At 46.9% G+C, this 24145-nt stretch overlaps 1 protein-coding gene across 1 annotated transcript in view; it reads right to left on the bottom strand.

Annotated features, from left to right (window-relative positions):
• Positions 1 to 24145, bottom strand: part of ADSS2 (adenylosuccinate synthase 2) — a 188304-nt gene that overhangs the window by 126723 nt on the left and 37436 nt on the right. The window contains exons 2-3 of the mRNA XM_030196473.1: positions 19329 to 19431; positions 2054 to 2119 (exon numbers count right to left, since the gene is read on the bottom strand). Coding sequence (XP_030052333.1) covers positions 2054 to 2119; positions 19329 to 19431 — 169 coding nt within the window. The remainder of the gene's footprint in view (positions 1 to 2053; positions 2120 to 19328; positions 19432 to 24145) is intronic.

The following is a 24145-nucleotide window of genomic DNA, read 5'->3' as shown; positions in this document are numbered from 1 at the left end:
CCAAAATCGTCCCGAACGCGGGCACTCCCCGGAGGAGCTACAAAATGCTCTTACCTCACTAGACTGAGTCTCCGAGCTCCGGTCACGCTGCACAATCAGAAGAAAACCTCTTTTCTGGGATTGCAGCACCAAAGCGCGACGCGGTTTTTGTTTTTTTTTTTAACGCTGTGAGGAACGTTTGAGGCAACAGTGAAAGAGGCAAATTTCCAACTCCGGAGGATTAGTAGCGTGGGAAAGGCAGGGAAAGTTCAAACCTATGTGCCTGCATCCACAGCGTGGGCAAAGACAGGGACAGGGCTTGCCTATTTGTCTACTTCCACATCGGGGGTCGGGTAAGGCAGGGAAAGGGCTAACCTATTTGCCTTTAAAGTGGGCACCAACAGCCACAACACCCCTGCTACAACTGGCAAAAGAACAGGAGCCACCCCAGGCAGATTTTCTGAAGGAGCTTAAACAAGGCACTATGGTTTTTCAGTGCTCTCTATCGCCCCCTGCTGGTTGATGGACAAAACCCATTCGTAATGGATTATCTGCTTGATGACAAGGAAACACAATCTCAACCAGCTCCCCTTTATCCACATGTTTGTTCACCCCTTCAAAGAAACATAGTAGATTGGTGAGGCAAGATTTCCCTTCACTAAATCCATGTTGACTTTGTCTCACTAGTCCATGCTTTTGAATATGCTCTGTAATTTTGTTCTTAATAATAGTCTCTACCATTTTGCCCGGCACTGACGTCAGACTCACCGGTCTATAATTTCCCAGATCTCCTCTGGAACCTTTTTTAAAAACCAGTGTTACATTGGCCACCCTCCAGCATTTTAAAACAAATGTGAGTATGCTATCAACACTGTGATCAGAGAAAAGATAGAAACAGAACCAGGAGGACTGAAACCTGGGTTTTCCTAGCTAGGCTTAGGAGCTTTTTAGATGAAAGGGGTTCTGGAGAGTGTGGTGGTGGTTGAGGAAAGGGGGAGATCCTGCAGGAAGAATTTTCCATTTGCACAGACTGGAAAGAGGGATGGAGTGCTGCCTGTACCATGTGTGATTCTGGCTTCGGGCAGATGGTAGGGGTTTGGGGAAGGGGATTTAAGTCTCCCCCAACATTTTAAAAGTAGTAGGGTGGAAGAGGGAATGGCTAGCAGCTCTCCCTGGATTAACTTTAAAATATAGGAGTAGAGGGAGAATGCTGGGAGACTGTCAGCCCCCTCACCATCTGCTAACATAATTTCTAAATGTAGCATAAAGGAAAGAGTTCATTTCTGCCAGCCAGGAGGAATATTTGAATTTAATTGTCCCTTTTCTGCCAAGGTTGAGCAAATAAATTTAGACGACCATATTTTGGCTGACTAAATGTGAATTTTTAGCTGAAAATTTAGACCCCCCCCCCCCCCCCCCCCAGACCAGCTGAAAATTCTCCTAAATTTAGGCAACCAAAATTTGACTGCCTAGATTACACATTTAGCCCTGCCGGAAATCAGCCTGTTAACATGTTTCTCACTGTGCTTAACATTATGCTCAGCAGAGAACACATAACCTTGTCAAAGTGGCTACAAAATGTAATCTTAGTTTTTTTTCTTAACCATTCCCTATATAAAAATTGAATGTTTTCCATCATATATGCATGTTTGAATTTTTTTTTTCTGAAACCCCACTATATCGTGGGAAAGTTGGATCTGTATATTTCTTATGACCACTGATAACAATCCTGCAAGGTAGAAGGTGATAAGCATGTTGGCTATTGTCTTGTTATCACGTGCCTTTCTCTTCCAGGACACAAGGTTGCTGCATCCAATGATTACGAATGAATGAATGGTTGTCTACTACACTGGAGGTTTTCAAAGACTGCTTGGGCTATAAACAGCTGGGCTGCCAAAAAATACTTTTAACGTGACTTTGCCAGCTCTATACAGGATATTCAGAGGCGACAGCTGCTTTTGGGCCAAGTACCCATTAAGAGAAGAAAAACTTCAGTCTCAAAAAATATTCCCACAATTCTTTTCATGTTCAGATTCCAAGTAAGAAATTAAATGAATCTACAAACTGTCCTTACCTCCTTTCTTCAGATTTTTCTCTGCCTCTTCGAACAATCCTGGTAAATGAATTACTACTCCATTGCCTGAAAGGACAGACAGAAAAACATTAAAGGGAATGTTATAACATGTTATTTTTATTAAACCAGTGGAGTGAACACAAAGATAAAGCTTCCACCCCCATCACTCTATAAATTGGACTTAGTGTGGGAAAGTGCAGCCAATCCTCTTTGTCGCACTGTGAAAAGGTTGCATCAGGACAACGGATATCAAAAGCCAGTGAACAGCAGACAAGAAAACACAGTTTTAAAAAATAAACTTACAGATACCTTTGATTTCATCTTTATAAGTGTCTCTGTTTACAAACAGCTTTTTGACAATCTGAAAATAAAATAGATTTGGTAAAATAATGTGAAATTTGATCTTACCTGATAATTTCTTTTCCTTGATTGTTGCTAGACCAGTTCAGACTAACGGCTTATGTCACCCTACCAGCAGATAGAGGCAAAGAAGCTCAACTCTTCCAGTGACATCACCAATATAAAGGAGAAGTAACGCCTGGAACTTGTCAATATGCAAATGCTAAAGCAAACAATCAACTATCAGTTAACTTGTATATAAACACTCACAAAAGATTTTTAAAAACCTATTTTATACAGGTTTTAGAATATGAGCTACTGAGAAGGGGAGAGGACCCATTAAAATGTATATATCATGTTTTTCTCCCTCTTCTCACTTATTTTTTCTTCCCTTTCTTTTATATATAACTAGTGAAAAAGGCCCGTTTCTGACAGAAATGAAACGGGCGCTAGCAAGGTTTTCCTCGGAGTGTGTATGTTTGATTGAGTGTGTGAGAGTAAATGTGCGAGTGTGTGTGTGTGACAGAGAGAGTGAGAGTGGGTACGAGTGTGTCCGTGAGAGAGAGAGAGTGTGTGTGAGAATCAGAGTGTGTGCCAGGGGCCCCTCCCTCCTCCGTCCCAGTTCCAGGGTCCCCCCTCCATCCCTCCCTCCGAGTTCCAGGGTCCCTTCCAGTTTCAGGGTCCCCCCCCCTCCCTCAGAGTTTCAGGGTCCCCACCCTCCCACTTCCAGGGTCCCCCTACCAGTTCAAGGGTCCCTCCCCCTCCCATGGTCCTGTCCCCTCCCTTCCTCCCTCCCTCCACGGTGCTTGGCGGGGGGGGGGGGGGGTTGCTATTTGCTGTCAACCTAAGGAGACATTGCTTCTGGCGTCCAGCAGCTGGAGCTCCCTCATACTCTTTCAGTGACACACATTGACAGGGAATGGCTGGATAAACTGTTTTAGTGATATGTAGTTTAGATTTCATTATATTGATATGTACAGATGTGTAGCTTTCAAATAAAAGAAAATGGTGTGCAGTAAGAAAACAAAAACAAAAACATTTTGTCCTTTACCTGTAAAGGCACAGTTTATCCAGTAGAAACAGCATCAGACGTGTTTCAGATGGAAGAAGGGGAAAAAAAAACGACAATGTGTATCAGCAGCTCGTAGGTGTGCTTGGTTTTGAGTGTATGGGAATGACGGCGGTGTTGGGGAGTGAAAACAGAGATTAACCAATGGGCCTCCTTGCTTACATTGTAGTTGATTGGGTCAGTTCCACTCGTGTGTAGTAATCGTCCTGCTGCATGGCCAGAGTCAGAGAGGAGAGGGGGGTGCAGTGGCGATTTTGTTTGGTTTTCAGTGTATGGGAATGACGGCTGCGTTGGGGAGTGGAAACAGAGATTAACCAATGGGCTTCCTTGATTCGTTGAGTGTGTTTGCTCCGCCCTCGACGTCATCACGTTGTGATGCGAGGGCAGGGCAGACACATGGCCAAATCGGATATCTCGGCCGTCTCAAGTTTCCGGCTTGAGGCTTCATTCGAACATTGGAGGTGCCTTTTATATATAGAGATGTTTTGTCTCTGTCTGAGTGGGGGGACAGGTTTGTCCTATATTTTCACTGGCATTCCATTCTGATTTTATGATTATTATTATATACTAGTAAAAAAAAAAGCCCGTTTCTCATTGAAAGGAAACGGGCGCTAGCAAGGTAATCACCTTCTGCCATTAATGTTTTTAAGGGAGGTTCCAGAGTCATCCCCCCCTCCCTCCTTCCCAGTTCCAGTGTTCCCCCTCCCTCCCTCCCTCCCAGTTAAAGGGTCCCCCCTCCCTCACAGTTCCAGGGTCTCCCCTCCCTTCTTCCCAGTTCCAGGATCGTCGTCCTTCCCAGTTCCAGGGTCGTCGTCCCTTCCTCCGAGTTCCAGGGTCGTCGAACGTCCCTCCCTTCCAGTTCCAGGCCCACTCCCTCCGAATTGTAAAAGTCATCCTGACTTACCTCGTCGGGGTTACGGCGGTTGGCAGCAGCGGTAAAAAGCGTGCAGGCTCGGCACTTACTTCAGTTTTCCCTTCTCTGTCTCTCAGCTCTGGTCCCGCCCTCATTTCCTGTTTCCGCAAGGGCGGGACCAGAACTGTTGTCAGAGAAGGGAAAACTGAAGTAAGTGCCAAGTCTGCACGCTTTTAACCGTGCGAGGTAAGTCAGGATGACTTTTAAAATTCGGAGGGAGGGACGATGACCCCCCCTGGAATTGGGAGGGAGGGGGGACGGACAACGACCCTGGAACTCAGAGGGAGGGAACGAACTTCCGGTGGGTGAATATTATAGGCAGCCTTCCCTGCCCTCCGAGGGCGGGGCACTGAGAGCAAGTGCGAGGTCTGTGGTTGGTCCCTTCTCCTTCTGACGTCGCGTTTCTTTTCCTGGCAACTATACAGAGTTCCCTCGAGAGCGGGGCGATTACAAACCCTACGAACACTACACGGCTTCACTGCCACAGAGTCAGCTTCAGAATGTTGGAGATGCGAATTATGGGAAAATTAGGTTCTTACCTTGGTAATTTTCTTTCCTTTAGCCATAGCAGATGAATCCATTACGAGTGGGTTGTGTCCATCAACCAGCAGGGGGAGATAGAGAGCACTGAAAACCATAGTGCCTCATGGCCAGCTAGCTCCATCTGCCTCTTCAGTATTTGAAGCTTCCAAAGCAGTGTAACACCGCGAAGTATAATAACATGAACTTTCCTCACAGCGGATGAATGCCCCAGAACAGAAGTAATAATCCAAAGGAGGGACGAACTCAACCTCCTGTAACAGAACAGAAATCCTGAAGACTGTTTTCCAACTTCTCCCAATGAGGGAACATATCTACAGGAAAAACTGAACATAAAAGCAACATCAATCACACAATGAACCCCTGAGGGAGGGCTCATGGATTCATCTGCTATGACTAAAGGAAAGAAAATTACCAAGGTAAGAACATAACTTTCCCTTCCTTGTCATCAAGCAGATGAATCCATTACGAGTGGGATGTAACAAAGCAATCCCTAGATAGGGTGGGAACAAGCCACACCACACGCCAGCACTTCTGCTCCAAAATGCGCTTCTCTCCTGGCAGCCACATCCAGCCTGTAATGTCGGGCAAACTAGAGCTTAGAACCCCAAGTAGCTGCACTACATATCTCTTGAAGAGAGAGTGCTCCAGTTTCAGCCCAAGAAGAGGAAATCGCTCTTGTGGAATGTGCCTTAAAGGCTTCAGGCGGAGGCCGGCCAGACACCAGATATGCTGAAAAAATAGCTTCCTTGAGCCAACGGGTTATAGTGGCCTTAGACGCTGGAGACCCTCTGCGCAGACCTGACAACAGAACAAAAAGGTGGTCAGAGGTCCTGAAGGCATTTGACATGCGCAGATATTGCAAGAGTCCTTCGCACATCCAGAAGGTGCACCTGCCCAAAGGATTCTGGAAACTCCTCTTTAGAAAAGGAGGGCAGGAAAAAGGCTGGTTTAGGTGAAACGTTGAAACCACCTTAGGCATGAAGGAAGGCACCATACGTACCATTACTCCAGATTCTGAGAATTGCAGAAATGGGCCTTGACAGGACAACGCCTGGAGCTCAGACACCCGTCTTGCCGATGTAATGACCACCAAAAGACCGTCTTTAGGGTCACATCCTTCTCCGAAGCTCGCCTAAGTGGCTCGAAGAGTGAACACTGAAGGGCCTTTAAGACTAACCCCAGGTTCCAGGCCGGACACGGAGCCTGCACGGAAGGACGGAGCCGAAGCACCCCTCTGAGAAACAGTGCCACATCCGGGCAAGCTGCCAGAGAGGCCAGTAACCTTCCCTCGAAAACATGCTAAGGCTGCCACTTGAACACGCAGGGAATTATAGGCCAAGCCTTTTTGTAAACCATCCTGCAAGTCAAGTATCGGCGAGACAGAAGCCCGCATGGGTGTGATTGCTTTAGAAGCACACCAAGCCTCAAATTGGTGCCAAATCCTGGCATAAGCCACGGAAGTGGAATGCTTGCGGGCCTGTAGGAGAGTGGAGATTACTTTACTGGAATAACCCTTGTCTCTCAATTGCGCCCTCTCAATAGTCATGCCGTAAGACCAAAGCAGCAGGCGTCCTCCATGGTCACCGGTCCCTGTGACAACAGATTTGGTACCAGAGGTAATGGCAGGGGAGCCTCCACCAGCATCCGCCGGAGGTCCGCACACCACAGCCTCCTGGGCCAATCTGGGGCAATGAGAACCACCTCTCCTTGGTGGAGCCGAATCTGCAGGAGAACTCGCCCTATCAAGGGCCACGGAGGGAACACATACAGGAGGCCCTGAGGCCAGGGTTGAGCCAAGGCATCCAACCCCGCCGAGTGAGGATCTCTCCGTCTGCTGTAAAAGCACGGGACTTTGGCATTTGCACTTGAGGCCATAAGATCCGCTACGGGCATCCCCCATTTGGCACAGATCTGCAGGAATACTTCGTCTGCTAGTTCCCACTCCGCTGGGTCGATTTGATCGATTTGATTCCTGCTTAGATAATTGGCTTGCACGTTGCTCTGACCTGCAATGTGAGCTGCTGACAGAAACTGCAGATGTAGCTCGGCCCAGTGGCAAATCTGCGCGGCCTGCGCAGCTAGTGCTACGCACTGAGTGCCTCCTTGTCGATTTATGTAGGCCACTGCTCTCGTGTTGTCCGACAGAACTCTGACAGCTAATCCTTCCAGGGTCAATTGAAAGGCCAGAAGCGCCTGGAATATCGCTTTCAACTCTAAGCAATTGATGGACCACTCCAACTCCTCGGGTGTCCAGAGACCCTGGGCATGCCTTCCCCGGCAATGTGCACCCCAGCCCTTCAGGCTGGCATCTGTTACCAGCAGGCACCAATCGGGGAGCGCTAGTGGCATTCCTCGCCGCAGCATGCTGTCTGAGAGACACCACTCCATACTGAGCCGGGCCGCAGGGAGCCACGTGAGTCTGCGTTGGTAATCCTGAGATACAGGAGACTATCTTTGAAGCAGGAAACACTGCAGAGGTCTCAGGTGCGCTCTCGCCCAGGCCACCACTTCCAAAGTGGCCGTCATCGACCCCAATGGCTGGACTATGTCCCAAGCTCATGGGCGAGGCATCCTCAGGAGCAGACGGACCTGGTTCTGAAGCTTGCACTGCCTTTGCTCGGGTAGGAAGACCATCCCCGAGGCTGTGTCAAACCGGACCCCCAAATAGTTTAGAGATTGAGAGGGGGTCAGGTGACTTTTGGCTATATTGACGACCCAGCCCAGAGATTGCAGTACTGAGACCACTCTGGCTGTAACATGACTACTCTCTTCTGCAGAGTCTGCTCTGATGAGCCAGTCGTCTAGGCACGAGTGAACCCCAATACCCTCTCGCCTGAGAAAGGCAGCTACTACCACCATTACCTTGGAAAAGGTTCGGGGAGCTGTGGCGAGGCCAAAAGGCAAGGCCCGAAACAGGAAATGTTTTCCCATCACCACAAAACGCAGAAACCTCTGGTACGGGGGCCAAATCGGTGTGCGCAAGTAAGCTTCTTTCAGGTCCAGAGACGTGAGAAACTCTCCTGGCTGTACCGCCGCAATGACGTAGCGCAGGGTTTCCATGTGAAAATGCCGCACTCTCAGAGACTTGTTGACTTCTTTCAAGTCTAGGATGGGCCGAAAAGACTCTCCTTTTCGCGGCACCACAAAGTAAATGGAGTAACGGCCAGAGCCGAGTTCGGGGGGAGGCACCGGGGACACCGCCCCTAGGTGAATCAAGCCTTGCAAGGTCTCCTCTACCGCCGCCCGTTTGGCGGTAGAACCGCATCGGGACTCCACAAACACATCTCTTACCGGGGCATTGAACTCTATTCTGATCCATCTCCGGGCTGTTCCACTGCCTGTTGCAACCAAGCGAGGCAGGCTCGGGCAGCATAGCAGCTGCATGCAGATGCCCATAAGGATAGGCCTGAAATTTCAAAGGACCGCTTCATAGCTGCTTCTAGGCGTCAGTCCTGCATGTCCTTCAGGACAACTCCTCCTTCCACTGGGAGGGTAGTTCTCTTTGTCACAGCCGTGACTAGGGCATCCACTTTAGGCACTGCTAGGCGCGCCAAATGCTCCTCATGTAGAGGGTATAATTGCCCCATAGCCCTGGCGACTTTCAAAGGCCCCTCGGGGTCAGCCCATTGAGCCGAAATAAGCTCTTGGATGAAGTCATGCAAAGGAAAGGCTCGAGCAGGCTTCTTAGTACTTGCCATCCTCGGATTACCAGAGGAGGCTTCAGCACTCCCAGCATCTTCAATAGAGAGGACCTGCAATGCATCAGAAATAAGCACTGGCAGCTCATCGTGGTGGAAAATCCTCACCGCGGAGGGATCATCTGGATCCGGTGGCAATCCTGCACCTTCTTCTGGCTCTTCAGACCACGAGGGCCTGCCAGACCCCTCAGAATCCTCACATCCCGACCACGGGGGGGAAATGGGGGTGTGCCACTCTCTGAAGAGGAATTTACCCTTCTGCGCGTGTCTTGCGGCCATCTGTCAGGGGAAAACGCGCCTGACAGCAATCCAAGGCCAGGCTCCACTGGAGGGGAAACTGGTAGCAGGGCCGATTGAGACCCCTGCGGGAGAGCGCATTTTAACATGAATGCTTTGTGCAGCAGCAATACAAACTCAGGGGACAAGGGCTCACCCTGGCCTCCCGGTTCCAGTCCAGGGATAGCAGCTCTCTTGTTGGCCTCCATATGAGGCTCCCCTCCAGGCTCAAGCCCCTCCGCTTCTGCGGGATTCGTGCCATGCGGCGCATCCAAAATGGTGCCCGCTGCCAGCTCCACTGAGCGGGAAGAAACATCGCTCGCCATGCTCGTGCCAGCTCTGACGTCTGAAGAGCACGATTTACAGAGCCCTGCTGCTGATCTGCGCTTGCCACAACGGGAACAGCGCTTAACAACCTCCGCAGCCATCGCCGAAAACGGCAGAAACTTCAACCGTCCCGAAGGCGGGCACTCCCCGGAGAAGCTACAAAATGCTCTTACCTCACCAGACCAAGTCCCAGAGCTCCGGTCACGCTGCACAATCAGAAGAAAACCTCTTTGCTGGAATCGCAGCACCAAAGCACGACATGACTTTTTTTTTTTTTGTCACGCTGTGAGGAAAGTTAGAGGCAACAGCGATAGAGGCAAATTTCCAACTCCGGAGGATTAGTAGCGTGGGAAAGGCAGGAAAAGGGTGAACCTATGTGCCTGCATCCACAAAGTAGAGCGTGGGCAAAGACAGGGACAGGGCTAGCCTATGTGTCTACATGCACATCGGGGGCTGGGTAAGGCAGGGAAAGGGCAAACCTATGTGCCTTTAAAGTGGGCACCACCAGCCACAACACCCCTGCTGCAACTGGCAAAGGCACAGGAGCCACCCCAGGCAGATTTCTGAAGGAGCTGAATAAGCTGCGTCCACACTGCTGGGGAGATAGAGAATACTGAAGAGGCAGATGGAGCTAGCTGGCCATGAGGCACTATGGTTTTCAGTGCTCTCTATCTCCCCCTGCTGGTTGATGGACACAACCCACTCGTAATGGATTTATCTGCTTGATGACAAGGAATATATTAGATTGTAAATCACTGTGATCTGTGAAAGCGAAGTTTAACAAACAAGATAACTCTTTAGGAGACCCCTTCTGTAGATTAAGAAGAATTATAAACAGATAGAGGGTGTCACGAAATGCCTAATCACTCGCCTGGGGTTACCCCGCGACCACTTAGAGGGTCTATCCCCAGCACAGCTCAGGTCCGCCTGCACTAGAACTGTCTACACTACACTCCTTCCACCAACTGGGTCACAACCGCCTCTGGGCAAGTCTCCGGGTTTCAAATTATCCCCAATGATTTCTAAGTAACTGTAGCCACGCTCCCAGTGATCGATCCCTCAGTTCCCAGAAAGCACTCACAGACCCAACATACAAACCTCCAGGATTCTTTATCAGTCCAGAGAGGCAATAAACTAAATATAGTTTGTCTTTAAAAAAAATTGAACAGTGGAACAAAATAGTGCAATTAGCAAACAACAGGTACTGAAATATAGATCAACTATAAAACACTAACTAAACATCTGCGTACTTCCTAGAAAGTACCTGGGGAGATCAGAACATATAGCTGTTCACCAGTTATCAAACGTAACTGTTTTTTTAACAGGGTTTCAGCAAACAGCTTTCTCTCCCTCTTCTCCTGGGCTGAAACTGAAGCAACCGCCAGCAACAACTGCTGGGTAATTTCAAACTCCAGGCCAAATAGAGCCCAGTCAACAAGTTTTAAAAGTATACTGCTCACAGTACTGTAGATTCACTTCTTCACCAAGTAAAACTAAAAGAGGGCATGCACTTTTCCATATCGCTCCAGTGGTCAGCTACTCAAATCAGAGCACCTTTTTATAAACTGGACATGACTGAAACAGGTCTAACTTAGGATGTCCTTTTTTTAGACCTGGAAGTTTTTTCCCATTCAGTAACCACTGTCAGATGTCCTTATTTTTGGCCCTCCCTAGTCCTGCCAAAAACAAGCCCATAATATGCCCCCTTGATATTTGGACGTACAGTAGTGTTGTCCGTCCCTATTCTGCCTTTGCAAAATCGGGATTTGGACATTCCAATCACATGGATGTCCATTTGGGCATTTCTGAGACGTCCATATGCTTCAAAAATAAGTTCCACAGAGAAGTCCCAACCACGACCAAGGCTGAATAAGGCATCTATTCCTGTTGAATATAGATCCTGTGACTGAAAAAACACCAGTACCTTCACATTCTGAGATGTTGCCATTAAGTCCATAGCTGGAAATCACCAGTGCTCCACTATTTCTGAGAAGGCTTCTTTTGCAAGACTCCATTCTCCCAGATCCACCGAATTCCTGCTGAGGAAATCTGCTTGAATGTTTTGAACTGTGGCTATATGAGCTGTAGAAATGTCCCCCAGATTCTTTTCTGCCCAGTTCATCAGCATCTTCACCTCATCTACAACTGTAGACTTCTGGTGCCCTCTTGTTGGTGGACATAAGCCACTAACTGTTAGAGAGGCCAAAAAATATATACATATATTAGAGAGTCCACAATCAGAAGACAGAGTTGGGGGGGCGGGGGGGAATCAAGAAAACAAAGCAGTATGGTAAACAAAAATATTTAGTTCATCTGCTGGTACAAAAAAAAAAAATCACCTGCCCGATGTGGACTGCTTCAAAAGGCGTATGATATTAAATTTGCGAACTGCAATTAAGGTTAATTTTCAAGATTTCAAACATCCAGCAATGAGATCTAATCAATTCTTTTCTGAAGATCAAAGAATCTATTGAGCAAATGTGCATTCCCTCACAGCTCTCACAGCATTTTTTAGCATGGGAAATGCCCCATTTGCTCAATAGATTCTTTGAACTTCAGAAAGAAATTGATTAGATCTCACTGCTGGATGTTTGAAATCTTGACAATTTAATTTGAGATTCCCTATTAAGGTAACATTATATGCCCATGAAGCAGGTACCAGGTGAACATGGCCACGTTGGGCAGGTGACTTTTGTACCAGCAAGTGAACTAAACATTGTTAAAGACTTTTTACCATACTGCTTTGTTTTCTTCATTTTTTCCAATTCTGTTCTCTGACTGATGAAATAAGCCAGTGCTACAAAGGAAGGCAAACTTTCTAATTCACAAGGAACAGAGACCACCTTACGGAGAAAGAAAGGGTCATGCAAAGCAGAAACTGATGTCACGTCTGTGGTCGTGACCCCTCACAGCCTCTACCTGATTTCTGGGGGTCAGCTTCTGAGCTGGCTTCTGCCTATCCTTTCTGGAGTAGTTCTGTCTTTGGGAAGATTTGTTTCGGTTTCCTATCTCTGGCCGCCGTCATCTGGGTTGGATCAATGGCGGCAGCCATCTTGGATGGCTCAAGAGTCATAGCCATCTTGGATAGCTCAAGGGGTACAGCCATCTTGGATAGATCATATCATAGGAAGCCATCTTGGAGTAATGAGGACAGGAAGGAAGCCCTTATTTGGTCCTTAGAGATCTCCTGTGGGAACAGCCTCCATTGTTACTCAGAGTTGCTGCAGCTGGCACCTCAGGTGTGGATGGGCTTTATTAATCACCTAGAGACTGCAGTCAGTTGCCTTTGCATTGCGTCTTAGGCCCTGGTATGTGGGTGCTGGTGCACTTCTGCCTGAGAGACTTTGTCTGGACCTGATTCTGCTTTTGCTGGTTTCCTGCCTTTTGAACCTTTGCCTGGACCTAGACTTTGCTTTGTTTGCCGCCTGCCTATTGAATCTTTGGCCTGGACCTGGACTTTGCTTTGCTTGCCGCCTGCCTTTTGAACCGTTGCCTGGACCTGTCTTCTGCTTGCTGGCTGACTGCCTAGAGACCTTGCCTGGATTTGCCGGTACGTCTGTTCTGCCTTGCTTCTGGTGTGGGGTGGTTTTGCCTGCCACTGCTGCTCCTCGGCAGTGGCCCAAGGGCTCACAAACCCAGTTTCCAGCTTTGAGTACGTGACAACTGAATCCTCCGCAACGGAGAGATATGGGTGCTGACAAGATAGTGCCTGCACCTTAGAAACTCTTCGAGCCAAGGTGATTGCAACCAGAAAGACCATCTGGTGAGTGAGGTCCCTAATGGAGACCAAATGCAAAGGCTCAAATGAAACCTGAATTTTCCTAAGACGACCCTTATTACATCCTAAATAAATATGATTACAATAATCTAATTGTGAAATTAGTACCTGAAATAAGAATCTGAACTGATCCACTTCAAAATAGCTATGGACACATCTTTTTTTTTTTTTTTAAATTTTTACTTTATTAACAATCTATAATTACAAGCACAAATACTTGAATAGGCAATACAGGCTATCCAACTGATTATTACATTAGTTCACATAATAATATGAAACATTGGAAGAAAAAATATTAGCCTTCTTTAGACCACTAATAGTGGGGAGAGAGTCACGCTATCAGGAGATATATAGAAGAAGAATAACTAATAATGAATATAGCTTAGCACACTATAAACCTGAACACACATTATATTAGCAATCAAACTTAAAAAGATATCAAGCCTTTCCCAACTTTTTAAGATCAACAAAAGCTTTTAAATGTTCTGGTTGAAAGAAAATGTATTTACGCCCTAAGTACTTAATCACACATTTGCAAGGATAGTTTAAGTAAAAGAGAGCTCCTATTGCAAGTGTTTCTTTCCTTAGGGTCAAGAACGCTTTTCTTCTTTCTTGAGTTTGCCTGGTAACATCTGGATACATCCATATCTGTTTCCCATAGAATGGAGTCCGATTTTCGAAAGAAAAGCCTTTTTATAGCTTCTACATCTTGTTCAAAGACAAGTGAGACTATTAGAGTCTTTCTTTCAGAGTTTTCAGACATGGATGAGTCGAGAATCTCTGACAGATTTAAATTTAGATCTCTTTCATCAACTTGTTGAAGTTGTTGAGGCTCTTTATCCAAGTCTGCTTCTGGGATCTTTTTTGTAGGAGCATAAAAAATGCGATTAATTGGCGGTATATGATCAGGGGAATATCCCAGTATTTTCTATGAGATATTTTTTAAAAACATCTAATGGTGTAATTCCAAACGTATAGGGAAAGTTAAAGAAATGTAAATTTAATCTGCAATTGAAGTTTTCTATTTGCTCAATTCTTCTATCAATCGAACTTTTATCCTTAATAGTCATAGTAGAAACATCTTGAAGTTTTTTCACCTCTACATTTATAGCTTTCATTTGATTAGTAGAGTCTATTTTAAAAGTCTCAAAAGATTTAGAAAGAGTTTCAATAGTACTCACAAAAGTCATTATTTCCGCCATAGAGTTGGTCAGCTTGGCATCTAACTTTTGGAGAGCTTCCCATATGCTCTCCAAACTAACCGACTCCGATCTTGTTATAGAGGATTTTCTTTCAGCCCTTGGGCCTCTGACCTCCGTCAGCTTGATTTTCCTCCGAGCCTCTCATCCAGGAGCATTTATCGCCGACTTGTGGTGCAATCATTCCTGGCGAAGAAAAAAAAGCTTTCGGGCGGAGGCGGTGGATTGCGCACCGGGGGAGATAAGGTGGTATCCAATCCCAAGTCACAGGGTTCTCCCTCCTCCTGTAGCAGCGGGAGTCCCTCCGGATTCTCGATCAGGCTTCCTCACGGCGAACTTCTCAATGCTGGGCTGGGAAGGAGAAGAGGTTCTGTTCGCTGAGGCTCCAGCTTTGACCAGACCCTTCCGCTTAGTGTGAGGCATAATGGAGGAAAAAGATTACACGCAGCTCGACTCCAGATGTTTCAGCCGCGAAGAAAGGGTGCCGCCATCTTGACTCTCGCCCCTCCCTCACCCGCTTTGGACACATCTTAACTTCCTCATTAGATTTTTAAAAAAAACACTTCTTAACCAAAAAGGAAACTTGATTTTCCAGTGATATAGATTCCAAGAATCTTGATTACTGGAGAACATTCATAAATAACTTGATCTACAAATAGTCCTAGGGATGTTCTCTAGAAAATGTGCTTTTTTTTCAGTATTTAATTCTAATTTATGACAAAACATTCAATTATCTAGTAATGTTATGCAATGTTGAATTTTGGAGTAATTTAAATCCAATATTGAGTTGAATGGTATTAAAACAGAAATGTCACCTGCATAAATATAATACAAAAAATTTATTAGCTTGTAATAAGTGACCTAATGACCGTAAAATAGCATTAAAAAGCAAAGGCGACAAAGGCGATCCCTGTGGAACCATATGCTCTTCCATGAAGGAGATAGACCATCCTTCATCTTAACCATAGTCTTAACCCTCTCAGGAAACAGGACACATCCCCATGAAAAGGCAGAGAGGTGTTTTTCATCTTACACCGAACAATGGACAGAGCTGCCACCGGATCCCTCAAAGCCCAACACCAGACCCTGGTCCAGTTCCTGCTGCGAGAATCCTAGAATTTCAGGGACATAAGCCATCCAAGGAGATAGAGACTGTCCCACATACCAGGTTTCAAAAGCCTTCCATACCCTGACATAAATCAGAGATGTGGAAGACTTCAGTTAGTGAACAGTGTAGAAACCACTGCAGGAGAAAAAAAACACACTTCTGTAAGCACCTCCTCTCAACAGCCACACCGTAAGCCAAAAGGGATCTTGACCTTCCATTTCTACCAGCCCTTGCCTGAAAAGGCCCCGACTTTTAAGCAAAAGGAGAGGTCACCCTTTAAGAGGCACACAAGGTCTGCATTATTTTCACGGAGAGAGTAGTGGATGCTTGGAATGCCCTCCCGCGGGAGGTGGTGGAAATGAAAACGGTAACGGAATTCAAACCTGCGTGGGATAAACATAAAGGAATCCTGTGCCGAAGGAATGGATCCTCAGGAGCTTAGTCAAGATCGGGAGGCAGGGCTGGTGGTTGGGAGGCGGGGATAGTGCTGGACAGACTTGTACGGTCTGTGCCAGAGCCGGTGGTTGGGAGGCAGGGCTGGTGGTTGGGAGGTGAGGATAGTGCTGGGCAGACTTATACGGTCTCTGCCAGAGCCGGTGGTTGGGAGGAGGGGCTGGTGGTTGGGAGGCAGGGATAGTGCTGGACAGACTTGTACGGTCTGTGCCAGAGCCGGTGGTTGGGAGGCAGGGCTGGTGGTTGGGAGGTGAGGATAGTGCTGGGCAGACTTATACGGTCTGTGCCCTGAAGAGCACAGGTAGAAATCAAAGTAGGGTAGACACAAAAAGCAGCAAATATGAGTTATCTTGTTGGGCAGACTGGATGGACCATGCAGGTCTTTTTCTGCCGTCATCTACTATGTTACTATATTATAGAATGAAACGGGGACGGGGATCTGCAGTAAAAGAAAAAAAATCTGGCCGTTTATCACAGATGCAGGAGCAAAACTTTTTACCGCCCTACAGGAGCAGTAAAAAGCTTTGCTCCTGCGATTTAAAAAAAAAAAACGAAACAGTTGCACAGTTGTAGTTACCATTCCCGGTCTGGCATCTCCGTGCCTGCCTACCTTCCCTCCCTCCCTCCTGCAGTAGCTCTACCTTATGCAGCCAGGCAGTGGTGTGCTGGAGCTGGTTGTTAAACTTTAACAACCGGTTTCCAAAATTTGGGCTCAGGTCCCTTCTCAGCATCGTTGTCCTCCTCCTCCCCTGTGGCTTGTTCCAGTGGCGTAGCTATATTTCTGTCTCAGGCCCCTCCCCCCAACAGTAGTGGCCAGCCAAGCAGTTTTTTTTGCTCCCTGCTCCCTGTCCCCACAATCAGGCTTGCTGAGCTTTCGCGCCCTTCCTTCGAGTCTGGCCGGCTATCTCTCCTCCCTGTTTCCAAGCAGTGAGACGTGGTACGGGCAGCGCTGAAGACAGCTGCTTACGGCTGCCCCGGTCCCGTCGCTGCTTCATCCAGCCTTTTCAACTTCCTTTGAGTGAGGCGAAGCAGCAAGATGGACCGGGGAAGCTGGAAGCAGGTGTCTTCAGCGCTGCCCATGCCGTAGCCCACTGCTGAAAACAGGAGAGATAGCCGGCCGGACCCAAAGAAAGGGAGGGAGAGCTCAGATACCTGACTGCGGGGACAGGGAGCCTCAAAACAAAGCAACCAAACCTGTGAGCTACTTCTTCCACATTCTCATTCTTTATTGTTGGTAGTGGTACCATTTTAATTTGATCCCACTTATATTTTCAAACATGCCGGCTTGTGTACCATACTGATGTACACACAGAGGAAGTATAACAACGGAATAACTTTTCATAGGCAGAGTAGTAATTTGCTATAAATTGTAATCAGTGTGTCATTTGGAGGGACTGGCTATAGGGACCCACAGAGAGGGGGAACTGGAAATGTGGGAGGGGGGTTGCTGGAGTGGACTCTTGGAAAGGGAGGGGGCTACTGGACCCCAAGGAGAAAGTGGAGAGAACGGAGAAATGCACTGGACCATTGGGGGGGGGAGGGCTGTCTTGAGGGAAGGGAGAGGCGTTGGACCCATGGTGGGGGGTACAGTTGGAGGGGAGGGAGAGAGGTTCTGGACCTTCAGGGGAGGAAGGGAGGGGAAGAGACACTGAGGGGCAATGCCAGACATGGGAGGGGGTATATGGACAAAGACGGAAGATGCTAGACATCGAGGAGAATAGGAACGCAGAAGGAAGATGCTGGACATGGAGGGGGGGCATAGGGACACAGAGGAGTGATGCTGGACATAGGTAGAGGGGATAGGGGTAGACTCAGGGCTCTCTCTGGCCAGGGGGCAGATGTCCTAGTTACACCCCCTAACACCATCTCTGGCATGTGTAATCATTATATTTTGCACCATATAGGAGGAAATGCATATCTTTCTATTCCTGTGGTGTGGCTTCTTGTGGTTTTAGGTTAATATATGTTTATCATTTTTGGTCAGTTATTATGTATTTGGCATTTGTGTTCTGTGTGTGTGTGACCAAGGTATTCTGTTAGCATGAATTTTCTATGTAGCATTCTGTAGTAATTTGGCCTGTTCAGTTTTCCTGATAGTGGAGGGGATATTTGTGAAGGGAGACAGGGATTTTGTTGACCCTTGTTCTGTATTGTTTGTGATTTATAAAACAACAGTTGAACAGAATATTGTTTCTTTTATACTTTAATAAAATGATTTAAATATAAAATCAAAAATGAGGCTTGTGCAGATTGGATCTGATAGAGCTCACGGGGACAGGGCGGGAACAGGGACAGAGCTCACAGGGATGAGGCCAAATTTTGTCCCCACATCATTTTCTAGTCTGCATACCATACCTGGCGAGGCCAATCCAAAGCCACTAGCAAGACTGCATGAGAATGACATGCAATCCTGTGCAACAAACAGCCTATCAGGGGCCAAGGAGGGAAGTCAGAGAAGTACCTCCACTGGCTAAGGTTGACTAGGGCATCTATCCCTCGAGAGGCTGGTTTCCTCCAAAGACTGAAGAAACACTGAGCTTTCGCATGGGCTGCAGAAGCCATCAGATCAAACCATGGAGGGCCCCAGCTGAAAGGCCTGTTGCCCCAACTTCCACTCTCCCAGACCCAGGAGAGAGCGACTGGGAAAGTGCACTTACACATTGTCTTTGCTCACAATACAGACCATCATGAGGGCCAGCAGATGTCTCTCGGCACACTGCTTCCAAGGCTACCAACTGACTCTTTGTAACTCCCTGTTTGTTAATGTAAGCCACCGTACTGGCATTGTCGGACATCATCCTGACCGTTTCACCTGAAGGAGCGGTAGGAAAGCGAACCACCAGAGTCTCCAGGAAGCCAAGGCTGCCTCCAGCGAGGTCCATGTACCCTAAGTCACATAGACCAGGCAATGACCTCCCCAGCCGAGAAGACTCACATTGTGGTTACAAGCACCCGCTGGGGGAGATCCAGTGGCATCCCCCTCAAGAGGTGAACTGTGCTGTCCCACCAGGACAGACTGACTTTGCATTGGGTGAAAGAGGCAGAGGAAAGTGGAAGTCCTGAGAGACTGGAGCCCACCGACAACAGCGCCCACTGCAGGGGCCACATGCGAGCCCTTGCCCAAGGCACTACCTCCAGTGTTGCTGCCATGGAGCCCAGGAGCTTCAAGCAGTTTAATACCGTGGAAATCAGAAGCTCACATGGTTTCAATTTTAAGTTTCACCACCCAGTCCCTCTGGGAGGAACACCATCCCCCAGGCAGTGTCAAAGCGAATGCCCAGGTATTGCAGGGCATGAAAGGGAAGCAAGTGGCTCTTGCTCCAATTCACGGACCCAGTCCTGGGTCTCCAACTGGGAGATGACTAGAGAAGTGGCTATATCAGTGACTACCATTATAACCCTAGAAAAGGTGCAGGGGGCTATAGCCAAACCATCTGAGATATTGGATCTTTCCAGGGAGCACCACCAGCTAATAACCGGTGAGGTCACTGGTAAAACTCAGTTTCTTCTCTACTTGCTCAGAACAGTGGAGCTGGCACCAAGGAATTTTGATTTAAAGACTGCCTACTTACCAATGAAGGCTGTGACATTTGGATTGATGATACCACTGGGTAAAAGGTGAAAATCGTATTCTACAGAATCCACGACAACAGTGTGACCAGCATTGTTTCCTCCCTGAAAATTAAACACAGTATATTTTAAAACTGCACTAAAACCAAGAGATGCCAGATAAGCTAAAAGCAATACAGGATTAAAAAGTTCTGGAGGAAACTATCTTGAAATGTGGATCCAGTAATCTTTATCTTGACGATGACAGACTTAATGAAACAGATTTTTTTTTGTTGTTGTTTTCAAATGCAGCACCCAATAAAATTAAAATATTACTGTTTTTCTGACAGCATGTAACATTCAGGACAAAATGTATCAGCAGTCATCATACGTCAACAAATCGCTATAAGTCATTTTCTGGAGGCAGAGCCAGTGCAATGCTGGTAGGTGTCCTAGGTAAACCTTCAGCCTTATTCCCTCTCCCCTCAATTAATTTTCAGGCACCTAACCTGAAGTGTCTCCAAGATTTTGAAAATTAAATGCAACAAATCAGAATATAAACATCCGATTGTTCTGCTTTGACTGAAATAGCTCTTTGCTGGCCTAGACAACCATCTACTCTTGCCTAATGGTTGGGCTAGCCCCATCTGGAAGCAGATACTATTCTATTTCAGTGATTCAAATTAACTGGCAAAGACTGAGATGCCAAGCTCAATTTTTTTTTTTAATAGAAGGATAATTTATAAAAATCCATAGGAGATTTGCAAGCAGTTTCAAAGGGAAACTCCAGAAAGAATTTTCCCTTGAAAATGCAAGGCCATTTTGCATTTAAGGGGGAATTCATCAAGCACCATTAGGGCCTTTGTGCTAGCATCAGGGAATTAATGTGCGCTAAATGTTAATAAGCCCATTTTATACCTATGGGCTTCTTAGCATTTAGAGCTTGTTAGGGCCTTCATGTGGGCATTACAGCCTTAACGGTGCTTAATGAATCCCCCCCCTAAATGTATAAACACATACACATTGAGATGTATAGGGCTTTTTGTTTTATCTGCAGCATAGCTGCAGCAGGGAACTTGCACAGATATTTTTACCTGTAGAAGGGAGTGGCAATTTTCAGCCCTCGATTTCACCCAGGTCTGCTAGATATTGGAAGGATCAAATTTCAAGTTTTGCCATCATTTCTACCACCCAGTAATTTGAATTCTAAAACTACCACCATCTTCACTCTTAGGGCCCTGTTTACTAAGCAGCATTATAGGTGCGTTAACATTTTTCATGCGCGTTAATCATGTACGTGCCTATAGGCATCTACAGGGCCGGTCTTAGGGCAAGGCGACTGAGGCGACCGCATAGGGCCTTGCGCTCAAGGGGGCCCCGCGCGGCGCGCCTGAAGTCGCACCGCCCCAACCGCCCAAGCTTCAGTCCCTCCGCCCTCTAAATTTTAAGTTACCTTGTCGTCGACATCGGAGCGGCCGGCAGGTAGCAGCAGCAGTGAAAAGCGTGCGAGCTGCTGGGCAGCGCTTCGGAAGCCTTCCTTTCCCTCGTTCAGCTCTGGTCCCGAGGGCGGGACCAGAGCTGAACGAGGGAAAGGAAGGCTCCCGAACTGCTGCCCAGCAGCTCACACGCTTTTCACTGCTGCTGCTACCTGCCAGCCGCTCCGACGTCGATGAGGTAACTTTTAAAATTCAGAGGGAGGGGGGCCTTGGAGCTGGTGGGTGGAGGGAGAGAGAGAGAGACCGGCCAGCCTTGGAGCTGGGAGGGAGGGGGCCTTGCAGCTGGTGGGTGGGTGGGTGGGAAGGGGCCTTGGAGCTGGTGGGGGGGGGGGGGAGAGAGAGAGAGAGAGAGAGAGAGAGAGAGAGAGAGAGAATGGCCTTGGAGCTGGGAGGGAGGGAGGGAGGGAGCTGGGGAGCCCTGGGGATGGCCCGGGAGCTCGGAGGGAGGGGTGGCTGCCCTGGAGCTAGGGTGGGGTGGGGCTAGGATGGGGCCCCATCAGATTGGTCTGCATAGGGCCCCGCACTTGCTAAGACCGGCCCTGGGCATCTACATGGTTAGCGCGCGTGCTAAGTGTAGGCACGCTAAAAACAATGACACACCTCAGTAAACAGGGCTCTTAGGGGCCAGTATACTGAAGGTTTGTTTCCATTTTATGTCTATGAAAAAATAGTAATTAATATATAAACCCCAAATCTCTCTTTGATTTTTCAGGTCTTTTGAAAAAGTCATAGAAAATTAAAAGTGGAATTCAATGATTCCACTGACAGAAAGCAAAAATGATACAAGGCTATAAGTATGTTATTCTCGTTCTTTAAGATCTGCATACCTGTGCCACAGATTTGTTGACAATGCATGCTACTGACAAACACAAACCCCATTTTATTTAGGATTTAGGGGCCCTTTTACTAAACCGTGTAGGCGCCTATGCGCACCCCACGCTCGTCAATTTGAACTTACCGCACGGCCCTTGCGGTAATTTTATTTTTGACGCACAGAAACCAGGCAGTAATCATTCCATGTATGCAGACTATTACTGCACGGTTACCGCGTGAGACCTTACTACTAAGTCAATGGCTGACAGTAGGGTCTCAGACCCAAAATGGACATGTGACAGTTTTTATTTTGCCACACATCCATTTTCGGCAAAAACGTTAAAAAGGCCTTTTTTTACAGGTGCGCTGAAAAATGGATCTGCAAGCACCTACACTACCGCAGCCCATTTTTCGGCGCACCTAAGTAAAAGGGCCCCTTATATTTCTAAAGAAAATACTGAAAATATTATGAAAACCTTAACACAAAGGGAGGGTAAGTCTCAAAGAGATTTCCACAGATAAAGCTATGCTTTATATGCAGAAATGTCATATTAAAAAATACATATGACTTTCTAGATCAAGATCTTTAGCTTACAGGAGGCCAATGGCTAAAAAATGAGTTTTCATCAGCTGGACCAGTACAAAGTTGAGGTTTCAAGACACAGAGGCTTGATAAAAAGTACTGAAGGAAGCCCCATTTAACCCTGGCAACTAAAGGCTGTATACAGATGAGCTTACCTTATGATGGTAAGTACTAATCACATTAAAATGAATCATTAGAGAAAAAATGTTTTCAAAAATAGACATATATATATATATATATCACATATCACATTCTGGTTTCTAAAAAGTTTCCTTTAGAAATTCTAGACGTTTTAAATTGCCTTATGGAATGAGGAAAGATCCTTTCTCCTGACCCACACAAAAACTAAATACTTTCTATATCCTTGAGTTAACTAAACATTTTCCCCAAAGACTTAAAATAGGTGTCTATTTTTGAAAACATTTTTTCTCTAATGATTCACTAATATTACATATCACATTCTGGTTATATACATAAGTATATAAGTAATGCCATACTGGGAAAAGACCAAGGGTCCATCGAGCCCAGCATCCTGTCCACGACAGCGGCCAATTCAGGCCAAGGGCACCTGGCAAGCTTCCCAAATGTACAAACATTCTATACATGTTATTCCTGGAATTGTGGATTTTTCCCAAGTCCATTTAGTAGTGGTTTATGGACTTGTCCTTTAGGAAACCGTCTAACCCCAACTCTGCCAAGCTAACTGCCTTCACCACGTTCTCTGGCAACGAATTCCAGAGTTTAATTATGCGTTGGGTGAAGAAAAATTTTCTCCGATTTGTTTTAAATTTACTACACTGTAGTTTCATCGTATGCCCCCTAGTCGTAGTATTTTTGGAAAGCGTGGACGCTTCACATCCACCTGTTCTACTCCACTCATTATTTTATATGCCTCTATCATGTCTCCCCTCAGCCGTCTCTTCTCCAAACTGAAAAGCCCTAGCCTCCTTAATCTTTCTTCATAGGGAAGTCGTCCCATCCCCGCTATCATTTTAGTCGCCCTTCGCTGCACCTTTTCCAATTCTACTATATCTTTCTTGAGATGCGGCGACCAGAACTGAACACAATACTCAAGGTGCTGTAGGGGTATGTCCCTGTGTCTCCCTTGCTGGTCTTGGCCTATACAAGCCTATGACATCTTGTTACTAGAAGATGGCTGCTGCAAACCTCTGACCTGCACATCTCTGTGTCAGAGTCAGCTTCAGTTTGTGGAAAATCACTGACAGGCTTGCTGAAGCCAAGGACACTCTGTGCTCCAATTATTCCCCTTCTATCTCGGAGATGATGAGAAGGGAGGCAGGCATAGCACCAGAAGTTACCATTTCCAAGGTCACTAAGAAAAAACAAGAACTCTTCTTGCCCATGCACAGGATGGTACAAGAGGATAATTGGTATCACCTGACCGAGAGGCGCTGGAAGAGCGGGAAGAGTTGGGGAGTTAGTGAGTCGGAATCCTTGGAAGAAGGTGGAGGTGGAAAGAAGACCAGTGACCTAAGAAGGTCCACCAACTGATGAACTGTGTATCTGGAAGAGTACCGTGTGATTCAGCTATCTACAAGGTGTGACCTGTGCCTTTGCTGACTGCTGCAGAGTGCCTGTCGTGGCTCTGACGAAGACTCGCTGATCTCTCAGCTTGAGTCTGGAAGTAACCTGTGCTACTCCTGAGAGGCGTCCCCGGAGGTTGCCTGGTGAGAGACACAGAGGCATATTTTCAAAGCACTTAGCCTTCCAAAGTTCCATAGAAACCTATGAAACTTTGGAAGGCTAAGTGCTTTGAAAATATGCCTCACAGTGATCTATCTCCTATTAGTCTGGGTTAGCGAGTGATGATTACCTGAGCATAAGGCTGGTGTTAGTCATAACCTTGGTCAGGAAAGAAGCTGCTAATTACCATACTACCTCGTAACATAGTTATTGCATTCTAATCAGTTGTGCAAGTTTACCTAGC

This window comes from Microcaecilia unicolor, chromosome 3 (genome assembly GCF_901765095.1).
Source record: "Microcaecilia unicolor chromosome 3, aMicUni1.1, whole genome shotgun sequence".
In the NCBI taxonomy this organism is placed as follows: Eukaryota; Metazoa; Chordata; class Amphibia; order Gymnophiona; family Siphonopidae; genus Microcaecilia; species Microcaecilia unicolor.
This window is presented reverse-complemented; position numbering and strand designations above follow the sequence as displayed.